Here is a 12,691-nt window from a genome sequence, read left to right on the forward strand (position 1 = left end):
AAATAGCTTGGCCATGTTTGGCTCGATTCAACTTAGTTGAATTTAGGAGTGCAATGAGCTTGACTTACAGGTGTAAACTTCCATTTGTTATTCCCAAAATGTGAATTTGTGCTGCTATGTAGAGTTGCTGACATGAAATGTGATGTAATTCTGCTTCCAGTGGTAAGTTTTGGGAATTCCAGGACCGGATCCCTGACTAAGTACTCAACACCCACAAACTAGTTGTTGCAAAAATATTCATCTGCTACTTCCCCATTTTGGTCAATGTAAGAAATGTACTCCTGTCAAGGGCATAAATAAGTCCTATCCAGTGTTTGCATGGGAATAGGACACTCCCTGAATTAGTGGGGCATATGGGAAGAAGGGCGGGGGATCTCCATTGAGGGTGAGTATTTTACCTGTAGATAAGCACCAAAAAAGGGTTTAGAGTGCTAAAGCACTTCACATTTTATTTGGGCATACACTGAATGTACGCCTGTTTTGTTTACAAATGTGCAACAGTTTAAGTATGTGAGTGTTTTTGAAAAAACATAACTTTTGCCATTCCTGAGGCACTGTGGCGGCCATCTTGAAATGGTTCCTTCACTGTGGTGCTGAAGCGACTTCAATAGGTTTAAAGTTGAGTCTGCATCCTTTGTACAGTAACTGAAGGGGCACTGTAGGCTTGACCGAGGTGGACATCAGGTGCTGCATCCAGGCGCAGGTGCTCACGGACAGGAGAAGGGTGCTGTGAGGCAGCGCACGGCGCGTTTGCTGCTGAGAAGTCTGCTATTGTGCCTTAAAATCTTGCATTGGTGCTAAGAAATTATAAGTATCTGCAACCAAGCCTGTATCTCTTTTACATCCCCGTGCTTCCCTCCATACTTAAGCGCAGCCTACGCGCTCACTGCAGGACAACTGTCGCAACCCAATGAAGGTCACACATGACCCCCAGTGCTTTCGATTAGGCCACGCTTTGACCCAAATCGTTACCAGTCTTGCACAACAAACATTGTAGCCTCTGCTCAGCCACCCTGAAGTGCTTACGCGCCTCATCATAGTTACAAAGCGCGACACAAATGCTATAAATACAATGTAACACAAGATAATACGCACACTAATAATATATGCCTCGGAATTATTTCCTCCCTTAAATTAACAAAATTAATTGCCATCATACATCTAAGGTGCACCTTGTTAATGGCAGCGCCAGCACTGAATTCCAGGGCGGAGCATTGTGGAAAACTTTTGAGAAATGAAGAGCGTGTGCAGGAAGCAAACCTGCCGGTGGGAAGTCGGTCTAAGGCTGCCGGTCGCGACAGACATCCTCGTCGCCAGTGTCGCAAACGCAATGTTGACGCATAAGACCCAGATCAAGGTGGCACGGAAACAGGGTGCGGGAGCACTTCACCGGTACTGGGTGATTCCGAGTCCTCACATGTGGAGTAGGGAATAATATTGGAACAAGCATTATTACTGCACCATTTTCTGCATGTTTTCCAGAATTCTGGCCCATTTCCGGGCACATTTCAACCTACATCTGTGGGGTATATATGTGGAAATATCAGAAAATATGGAATCCTGTTTCGGCTTCTGGGACCTTAATGAAGGAGCAAGACTTACTCAGGTGCAGCAAATGAGCTTGTTTTCCCTTCACTTACAAGAAAAGACACTGGCGCGGACACTGGCGCGCACACACCTCTTTGTGACCCTCAACTTTCTTGCTCTAAAACTCCCAGTTCAATTCAGCACATTTTCCCTTTCTCTACAAATTCCAAGACACACAATCGGATTGTATTCCTGAGATGGGAAGAACCAAATAAACAGGAACACTAGACTGAGACATTTTTATTCGTGAAAACTGACACAATTTTCAAACTTTATAATAAACTGCAATCTCATTGGGGCTGATGTTGCAGAGACACAAAAGTGTAAAAAGTTCTGTTTTTTGTAAAACCGCCCCCCTGTGGACCTGATGTACAAAGCACATTTGCAGTTTGGAAATCCTGCAATTTGCAAAAGCACAAGAGTTGTGCTGAACTGGTGGCCTGTGGCATGTGTAGCTGTAGATACTCATGCGTTGCATACTCCTGCATCTAATGTGGCATTTGGATGTGTGCAACTTGTTTTTCTTCAAGGATAAGTGCTTCAAATCAGGAGGGATAGTGACTCCTCCTGTGCCTGGTAAGGACCAAGGGCATCAGCTCCATTCTTAGAATGATTTGTTTTTCTGATGTCTGTTTTGGATGTGTTTCCACTGAGCTCCTGGTCGATGACCATTTTAGGACTTTTCCTTCCTGTTTGTCAAAACAATTCTTGTGATGTACTGACAACTTTTTGTGAGTTAGAAACTCTTGCCCGCAAAAGAGGTTTTCTGACTTGTTACAAGTTGCATTTAGGAGAGGATGTGACTGAGGCATCAGACTACCGGTAAAAAAAATATAAAAAAATGTTATTCCTGAAAATGTTTCGACTGCAACAACGTTATTTTTTGGGAGACTATTTCCAGCAAAAACTGTTTCTGTGTTTTTCTCCTACATAATTTTATTTTTAGTGTTTTACTACCAACTTTTTGTTAATATAATCTGCATTGTCAAGTTATTTAAAATAACTAACTAATAAAAAATACAATGCTTGTGGAAGGCAACTTTGGTCCTGATTTAGAGTTTGCCAGGGGGGTTACTCTGTCACAAATGCGACAGATATCCTGTCTGCCATATTATTATCCTCTTCGAACCTACGGAAATCATAATATGGCAGATGGGATATCAGTCATGTTTGTGACTGAGTAGCCCCCCCCAAACTCTAATCCAGGCCCCTTGTCCTCTTTGCATGCACCTACTTCTATTTAAGTCTGCAAGGGCAGCTATTGTGGTGCATTTCATTGTTACGTTCAGGGTACATGGAGTTTTTACACATTATGCTATGATAGGTTTCGTAATTATACGTTTGCACCCCTCCCTTCCCTCTATAAACAGCAGCTACAGATGGTGCTCAAAGACATAAAAATGCCATTATATTGTCTGTTGGCAGCAATTTAAGTCATTGTGAATTGTCTTTTATGTGCAGATTCTACCAACTCCAGTGAAAATATGTACACAATGATGAACCCTATAGGGCCCGGAGGAAATCGACCAAATGTAAGTTGCTGCCGTGTGTGTCTGCTGGGTGGGTTGGTGGATGTCGGGTCACAAATACCTTTATTACCTCGCTTTACTTACTGTTAGTGCCCGCTAGTATCGGGCACAGTCCGCCACCAGTATGGCAACATAATGGCTTTTGGACGTCTAGAGGTGACTTTTCTCAAAATGGTCGTCATCACAGACTTGAATGTGATTCGGCTTGTGGAAGTTTGTCATCAGTGTGGGATTGTTATGTACGTTTTTCTGTATCACTCACTCCCCCCCTCCCTCGTTGCTCCACTGGTGAGTAAAATCCAGTCTGCTTTGCAAGATATGCATAATGAATACATCTGAGGCTTATTGGTGGATGCTACAGAATTTGTGGTTGTGTGTGCCACAGAATTCCACGGTGACAGTGGGGTGCAAACCTATCGGGGTGTACACCCTTCAGTCCGTGACACCTTAACCTGTGACCTGTGTAAGTGCGCTCTTATGAATTCATGACTCTAACCCTCAGCCATGAGGAGCCTCACAGGTTCACACCCAGAGCTTCCCACATTACAAGCCCACACCGAGCCCAGCATGGGAAAAAGCATCTTACTCACACGGTACTCACCCACTTCCGAACCTCTGCAAACAAGATGCTCCCACTGCTCTGTTTCACTCCATACTAAGGGCATCTACCTCACAGATGTCGCAACCCTAACCCGGGGCGGCCCACTTATGCAAACCCTAAGCCCACTTGCTGCCAACCGGGCACAGCAAACACTGGATCCCCACACTCAGCCAACCTCAGCTGCCCTGAGGCCTCCTCGTGGGTAGAAAGCGCCTTACAAATGCTGTACGAGATAAAGGGTGCCCACTGTTGGCACAGGCCTCTGCCTTCATGCCACACTGCATCACTGAAGTTAATAAAACCAGCGCCCATGATTCAGCCACGATGAGCACATGATGGGCTGTGTTCACAACAGTGAAAGTTGGAGGGAAGTCATATTCCTTGAAAAGGCCAACGGTGTTGCTGATCACTCGGGGGTTAGTTAATGCCCCATTCAAGGGGTGAAACTGGAATTACTCAGCCAGGCACAATCTGTATGTTTGTCTTGATCAATAGTCAGAACTTGGAACAATACCCTAAGAAGGATGATCTTTTGCGAGAAAGTCTTTTGTATGGCATTTATATTTATTAAGCATTATTGCCCTCAGCAGAGGATGTTAACCACTGTTAATTGCCCACCCTGCAATGACGGACCTGAAAGAATGACGTAAAATGAGGGGATGGGTAATTAACAGCTGTTAACACCCGAAAGCAGGTGGAAGATGAGGCTGTTGGCATCCAGCTCTCTACTCGACCGAAAAACATGAAAATAAACACACCCACTGTCTCTGTCTGCTTTTATGCACCCAAATAACCAAAGGTAATGCTGCATTGCGATTGGTTGTCTCAGTCAGAGCATCCCATACAAGCAGGCGCAGCCCGTCCTTTAGGGCGGAGGGGCCATACCCCCCACCTTTTGCCCCTCATGAAGAGTGCCGGTCAGGCTGAACAAAGGTCAGCCTGATAGACACTCTCCATGTTCAGGTCAGGCAGCCAGGAGTGAGACATGCGCAATTTGCGCAGACTCCTGGCTGCCTGAGCTGAACTTTGCTGGGCTGAAGAGGTCACAGCTCCTGTGGGCGTGACCTCCTTGCCTCAGCAAAGGTGCCTCGAGCCCCCCTCCCCGGGTGACGAGGGAAGCGTCACCCATTGATTTCGACTTGGGCGTGGGCGCTTCAGGTTTAAGTCCTGATGCGCCCCGGGCGAGTGTCAATCAGTGACATCTCGTCACAGAGTGGGGAGGGGTCAGAAGTCTCACTGATCCCATCCCACTCTGTGATGCAGTTGGTCTGCTGCCTTCCCTCATTGGCTGACCTAAGGTCAGCCAGAGAGGGAGGGCAGCTGTCCCAACCCTCCTCGGACATCCGAGGCTGAAGGTAAGTGTACGTGTGTGTGATCTTTTTAAATGACTGTTTGGTGCGTGCGTGCATGTTTGAATGTTGATGAGTGTTGTTAATGGATGTGCGTGCGTGTGTGAAAGAATGAGTGTGTGTGTGCTTCCCACCCACCCCCCTCCCTCCTAAAACTGCTGGCTGCCACTGCATGCAAGGTGCCCATATTCCTTATAGCGGCAGTTTGGAGACACTGTGATCTGAATACAAGGGTGTCATGCGCTGAGCCAGTAATGCCTTCTTGACTTAATGCAACAAATTTCTTGCTAGCTGTACATTCCTGAACGGATTGGCCAACAGGTTTTTAAGTGCGCCGGCAAAGCAATCATCTGCAAGGCACCCCGCGTACCACTCCACGCTGCAATTAGAAAACTGGCAGCAAGAGCGCTCGCTTAATATGGAAATGAGAAGCCTGCGCGCGCTGCTCTGGCTCTCTGCGCGCTGCTCGCTCTGGATCCTAACCTGGCGCCTTCTCTTGCAGTTCCCCATGGGCCCTGGCCCCGACGGCCCAATGGGGGGAATGGGAGCCATGGAGCCACATCATATGAACGGATCGTTAGGTAAGCATCTAGTGCGCATGCTCCCTCCGACTGGGTGCCTCTCGCAGTGCTTACCATGCATCTCCACACATCGGCATGCAGAGTTCACTCGGCAATCTGGAACCACAGGACTCTAGGGATTTGAGATCACTGAAGAGTTGTGCAAACCCAGTTGTAAAAATGTGCCAATCACCAGCAGAAACGCTGGGGTTCACCGTGTCACGTGGTAAGGGGTAGGCACTCGCCCAAGCCACCAGTCTTGGTAACTTTTAACGAGAGGCTTTTTTTTATTTATTTCTACCTTCTACCCCAGAACACTACTCCTATTTCAACACATGGTAATTCCTGAGCAAAATGTGACTTTCACGTCCCAGGGCTCCCACTTGTGTTGCATCTGCCTGCGAGAAGCCATCTGCCTGCTTGGGGTCTCTGTGCTGAACGCTGGTTCAGCAGATGCACTTTCCAGAAAGTTAAATGCCCAGAGTTTCATGTCTTTTCGTGAACTCTGTGTTTTATTTTTGTATTTGACTATTAACTGCCCAGAGCAGCTGTATGTGAAAGGGTGAAACAGCAAGGGCTTGATGTACTTGAAGCTTTCTACGTGTGGGAGCCATTGTCTCTGTCATGTGTCAGGGATGGTCATGCAGGGCTGGCTTTAGGGTGGTGCTGCTGGTGCAGTCATGCTTGTCGCTGAGCTTTGGGGGGTTTGGGGGGGGTTGCTGCATTTTTATAATTGTGTCCAGCAGTTCTGGTTATTAATGTTCCTGCTGGCGAGTGATCTTTTGTCTGGTGTCAGTCTTGACTCCTTATTGGTGTTGCTGTACCCTGAAGATCACAGAACCGTCATTTATGGGGATAGCTCAGTGGGTTACTGCTTTTGTCACAGAGATCCTTTTGTTTCTTGCACTTAAGTTTCAATCCCAATGTAGCACAGTGACTTATGAACTGTCATCAAAGAGCTGCATGTAAACTGCTCGGCATATGTCTTTTCAAGTCTTTCATTCTCCGAATGTCGCTAAAATGGGGTTGTTTAGGTATAAATAGATTCTTATTAGTAGAGCCAAATGTAGCCACTGTGGTATGCTTTAAATCCTAAGTTTGTGCTTCTCGTGGCCAAGCACCCTCCAAATACACTGCGTCCTAGTATGGTTAACGTGATTCCTAAAATGTGTAACCCGTGTTGCCTTGTGTAACATTTCCCATTATATAGACTAACACACCATATTATGTTTGTGATATAAAGTGCTCCGACGCCATACACTGCTATGAGAAGTGTTATAAAACAAATGAAAGGCATGGGAGGGGGGCTGTGGGGTGCTGAGGGGCCCTGGTGGGGGGTGGCAGTGAGAATCTATGAGGTCATCGGTGGGACCTCCACCAAGATTGCTCCCGGGCCGCCACCGGTGCTGGAGCCGGCCCAGGTCGGCCTGGTATGGATGAATGTTGGCGGCTCAGTAGCTGGCAAACTGCCACCGTTCATTGACGGGCGCATCTTCGGTGCCATAGAGAGGTTCGCCCACTCTAAATGGGGCGCAGACGCTACAAGTTTAGTGACTGCCACAACTACCGATTTACCGCAGTCCAGCCGCGCCGCCGGATTCCCAGATTGTTTAAATTAAACAATAAGACTATTTGTAACCAGTCTCAGTTTTACTGCAAGCTCAGGGAGACAACGTGGTTCCGCGAGGTCCAAGCAGTAAGCACATTTATCGTGGCAGGCTTCCAAATAAAAAAAAAGTGGGCTATTTCTTGTAATTTGGCGCCACCTAGAGTTATTTTTGGAAATTCCAGCCGTGTCTAAATTCAAACCGCGGGTGCCCTGTACTGAGGCCCCCTAGAGTGTGGATTTCCACAGTACTGCTAGCACGGCTCCCTCTACAAGGGCATCTCAAAGGGCATCATTTTTGGCCAGTTCCCCGGGCCCCTTTCTCTGCATGGGAATGGAAAAAGCCATGGACCTCGGCTGGTGATCCGCAAGGGAGTGTAGCCTGTAGACGTGTTATATGTGCTTGCTGAACTTATGCTATGCAAAAGAGATTGACACATGGTCGGTGCTTCTCTGCAGGATAGTAAGCCGTAGGTGCCACAGCCAGCCACAAGATGATGCCATAAAAATGATGAGTACTCCAGAGGCAAAATGCTATTTCCCTGGAATGGTGAAAAAACCTCACCTAGATCCCGGGGGCTGGCACATTTAGTGTCCTGTTTTTGAGTATTCATAAATAATTGTAATGGCTTTGCCACACCTATGACTACCGAACACCTTGTAGCCCTTACCCTCTCAAGGGAGAGGGTGTAAACCACGCACCCTGAGATTTACAACTCTCTCTCTTCAAATACCCTGAAGTACTTGAGCTGCTCGGAGCCACCAAGTAAAACCAGGGTAGTTTGTCTGTAGCAGTGAAATGCTCGCTTAATTTGCCAGTTCCCAAACCCTCCTCTTAAACATGTGGCTGCTGCAATTAAATGTGGGAACACGGAATACTGAGGCAGCGTCATCCTGAAGCCATCTCAGGCCTCAATCCATTTACAGCCACTCCCTGCCCCTTCAGCTCACTCTTGCAGCTTTCTCCCTTTCTGACGCTTTCTCTTCCTTCCTTTTCCCCGTATGTGGCTTTTGCTCGCAGTAAATGCTCTAGGTAGAAAAGTAAGTACCGGCCCTCAAAAATAAGTGCTGGTGCTCCGCACCGGAAACAGGAAGCACAAATTAAGCACTGCCGACAATGGTGATTAGCGTGGAAAAATCTGTTGTAACAAGTAGTTCACAAGTAAGTACAGTGTATGTTTGACACGAGTGTCTTCTGTATGTACACCTGTGGCACGAGCATGTACTGTACATGTGAAAGAAGCGTGTACTCTGTACATGCTTGTGCAGCTGGGAAAGCTCCGCTAGGCACCTGCTGCTGAGATCTGCTTGTAACGAGGCCCCTATGGATAACACCCTCGGCGGCCACATAAACTGAGTACTATTAGGTCGATTATCATTAATACGTGTTAATTACGGCTCCAGAAATGGAAACAAGCGCGTGCCATGCAGAGAGAATTTGGTGTTATTTTAATTATTATATCAGCGCCACAAGAGAGCAGCGGTAACTTTCCACGGCAAAACCTTGCGGCCTCTCGAGCCCAGGATTAGCATCAGTACTTAATTACATATTATGCAAAAAGAAAAAAAAGAAAGTCACTTATTTGTAAAAAGTATATGGACCCTTGTTGTAGCGCCTCAGTCCACGGGGCTGTCTACCGGAGCCATGCGTTGTAGAGTCAACGCGTCCCCCTAAAAGATGTGGCGACCACGATAGTCTTTCTCAGATGTATTATTTTAGCTACTTTTAGTGTTAACATGTACAGGTTTTCCATTTTATGGTATTGGAGCGCCATCTGGTGTTTATGAGAAATAATGCAAGTTACTTTAAATCTAATGATGTGTGTGTGGGGTGACTTGTAAATGTCGGTGCGGGATTTCAAGCTTTCTCTCGTGCTCTATAGGCAGGGCCGTAGTTTCGGGCTGAGGGGTGGGGTGTTTTGGGTGTTACACCCTGCACCCCCAAATTTACTTTCCTGGTGAATAGGTGGGTCCAGGTGCTTTCATTCGGGTCTGGTCATGTGTCTGTCGGATTTCATCAGGAATGTTGACATACACACGGACCAAAACGCACACACACCTCTCTGTTTTGAAAGTCTTAACACACTTCGGTTACTTTAGAAAACAACCTGTTTTCCCTCAGTCAGTACTCCTACCAATCTGTATTCCTTTGACTTTCCATCTGCCCCTCACATGCATCCTGCTTGACGTGTAATGTATTTTAACATTACATGCCTGTGTGAATGTTGAAACATTTCAAGGTCATTCTCCCCCTGTCTTACTGACCAAGCTACGTTCCTGTTTATAGGTTGCAGTATAAAAAAGCATTTGCAATGTAATGCAATGGGTCTTACGTTTGCTCGAGTTAGAGCTATTAGCGTTGTAAATTCCTAATTGGACTTTTCTTGCCACATAAATTGGAAATGAAAAGTAAAACAGTTGACATAAGCGAGCCAAGTCAAAGCACCACAATGAGCGCGAAGGAGAGACATAAAAGGAAAAAGAAGTTCGCTCGCAGTCAAACATATCGGCAAAAGTGCAATTATCTATGTAACAGGGTCGATGGCCAAGGCAGTAACAAAACTGCCCCACGGAGAGACAAGCGTAAAGCATTTAGCAATGATAACAAAGGATTTTTGAAAGGCAAGCCTACGAATGAGTGATAGTGATGGACGCGCAGTGTGTACTTGCACGCTTGACCTAAAAAGAAACCACATTTCGTGCTTAAAAGTGAGTGCACTTATGAAACTGAATACTGCTACTACATATTCTTTTGGCCCTGCCCCTAGAACAAGGACACCTGCCTGATGTCTGTATTTAAACAGGGAGATCTCTTATATAAAGTTAATTGCAGGCAGTGGTGGATTAGCATATTGAGAAAATACAATTAAGTCCATCAGGATGAAGGGATAGGAAAGAGGCCGTCCCATGGCTGCACTAGACATGTGCCGAAACTTCCCCATGCTAGGCTGTAGCTTCATTGAGGGTGTTTGGGTTGTTACAACCCCTTAAAATGTATCCTGTAATAAATAGTGGGGTACAGATGCTTTCAGTCGAGTATTGTGACGTGTCTGTCGAGTGTCACCCTGGATTTCTACATGCTCACACCAGTGCTTAATCTGAGTCAGTGGTTTCTGGGGCTCGGCGCCAGCACTTAATTGTCAGCACCGGCACTTACGACAGTCTGTTTGATTGAAAGAAGAGCGCAACAACATGTTTCCTAAATAAATATAAATTAAAATGACTAATAAATGCTGCTGAAGCCTTTCTTACATCTTTGGGGGCAAGCAGTAGTCTGAATTGTCACACTTGTAGTAGTGTGATGGTTAGTGGTTGTGTTGGTATGACATTCGCAGCGCTGGCAGGGGCAGCGGGTGGTGCACGCTGTAGCGGCCTCCTGACGAGGGCCCTGGCACTTAAGTTTTTACAAATTAAGCACTGGCCCACACTGATAAAACACACACACATTCTCTCTCCCCCCTCACTCTCTCGATACACCAGCATAATTGTTGGGAAATCTGAAGCTTACAAACCCACCACCCAGATCTCACTGGCCAAGCTGGGCCAAGCCCAGATTACGATCGGTTACAGTGCAGTGTAATCCAAATTACTAAAATAAATTCATGATTTCTCTTTTTCGTTGTAGGTTCGGGAGACATGGATGGTTTGCCAAAGGTGAGATCATGCATCATAGCGCTACTGGGTGTGGCTGCTGTGGTTGGGAGATGTTACAGTAGGCTTCACCTTATTAGCCAAGGAGCGCGCAACATGCATCACAAGAGCTCTATGTATTTTGTGGACAGAAGAATAAGTTTAGTGTCCTATAGCTGCACGATAGAGCCTGAAGCGCCTCTCCGCTGTGTCCTACGAGAAAGCAAACTTAAACAATATATGAGCGATCATCGCCATGGACAGGGGATGGCTTACGTAGCAAGAAAACACCACCTATCCAGATCCAAGTAGAAAGTACCCCTTTTGGATTGGCTTTCTTATCACTTATTAAACCTGAGAATGCCTAAACAGCAGTTTACAACATTTAGAGGTTGTAGTAAAGGGTTTGCAGCATGAATTGTTTACGGTTTCACACGCTGTGGTTAATTCTGCCATCTAGTGATTGGCCTCAGAATTTCATTTTTTTGGGAATAAGTTTAAATGTAGGTATCCACCAACTTTTTTTTTTTTTCTCGTTCCTGTAATCTACCAGACCTGTGTAGTACAGAACAACTATCTAGGATATCAGCACATTTTTTGTTTGCCAGTCCGTGTCAGTTATTCATCCATTAACTTGTTTTTATCTCAGATTGGCATTAGTGGACTGTTTAAATTGTTTACATTTCCTTTTTAGAACTCTCCAAATAACATGGCAGGGATGAACAACCCACCAGGAACTCCTCGAGACGACGGCGAGATGGGCGGAAATTTCTTAAACCCTTTCCAAAGTGAAAGTGTAAGATCTCTTCATAAAACTACTAAAGTAAATTGATTGACAATATACTGTGCCACACCCCTAAATGTGTACAGTTTGTTACCCAGTGGATGGTGTAAAACGTTGGTCTTCCTCAGCAGGGCTTACAGCCTAGCCAACACTGATGGCAGCTTCCTGGGGAACCTGGAGTTTAAAATCTCCCCGACTCTTCTCCTAAAACAAGCCCTAGCCCTGTCACCTTCTTAAATCTTGTAGCTAATGGGTGCCAAGTAATGCAGGTTGTGGGCACTGGCAGTCATTTTTGGAGACCAAAACCTATTTTTCATCAATTTGACCCAGAGCGAGATAGAGAAAGTTGAAAAAGGGAGGAGGAGGAGAGCGATTTGAAAACAGTGACAGATGGAGGAAAGAGGAATGAAAAACAACCCACAAGAGTGAGATAAGGAAGGGCACAGGAGGAATAGCAAGGAGGACAAAAGATGCATCATGTTGAAATTATGCGGCATAATTGTGCCATGGCATCATTTCAAGAAAAAGTTTAAGAGCACCCGGGTATAGCAGAAACTTTTACTAGGCCTGGTGAAAGCACACCCTGTTCACAGGCCTCAGAGCTGCACACCTATGCCAGTGGCTGAGTTGTATAACTGCTGATAATATTGCATAGTGATGGCTAATTGGAATATATGCACGATTTGTTAGCAATATATGTCTTGTGCAATTGTGCTTCAAGGTGTAAACCAGTCTGTAGCGCTCTCTTTATTAATCCATATACTCACCAACTTATTCAGCTGTGGCGCCTGAACACAAGGCGGGGGTTGTGCTGCAGTCTTCAATCACAAATGACTGGCATATGCAACTGAGGCAAAGCTCTTCTCTGAACATGTTTGTCATCACATCCTGGGAGTTGGTGGCAGGCCTGCGGCAGAATCCCCTGTACACACCACATGTGTCTTTGCAAAGTGAAAAAGACCTGAACGTCTCGCACAGCAGAATTCATAGATAAATTCCTGGCTCACCCAATTGCCGCTGCAAAGGTATTTTACATAGGATTTTT

The 12,691-nt window shown here is 46.0% G+C and overlaps 1 protein-coding gene across 2 annotated transcripts in view; it reads left to right on the forward strand.

The window, feature by feature from the left end:
* Positions 1-12,691, forward strand: part of SSBP4 (single stranded DNA binding protein 4) — a 444,236-nt gene that overhangs the window by 412,701 nt on the left and 18,844 nt on the right. For both annotated transcript variants that reach the window (XM_069215621.1, XM_069215622.1), the window contains 4 exons: positions 3,049-3,119; positions 5,569-5,647; positions 10,858-10,886; positions 11,557-11,658. In XM_069215621.1, the coding sequence (XP_069071722.1) occupies positions 3,049-3,119; positions 5,569-5,647; positions 10,858-10,886; positions 11,557-11,658 (281 nt within the window). The remainder of the gene's footprint in view (positions 1-3,048; positions 3,120-5,568; positions 5,648-10,857; positions 10,887-11,556; positions 11,659-12,691) is intronic.

Source organism: Pleurodeles waltl, chromosome 12 (assembly GCF_031143425.1).
Source record: "Pleurodeles waltl isolate 20211129_DDA chromosome 12, aPleWal1.hap1.20221129, whole genome shotgun sequence".
NCBI lineage: Eukaryota > Metazoa > Chordata > Amphibia > Caudata > Salamandridae > Pleurodeles > Pleurodeles waltl.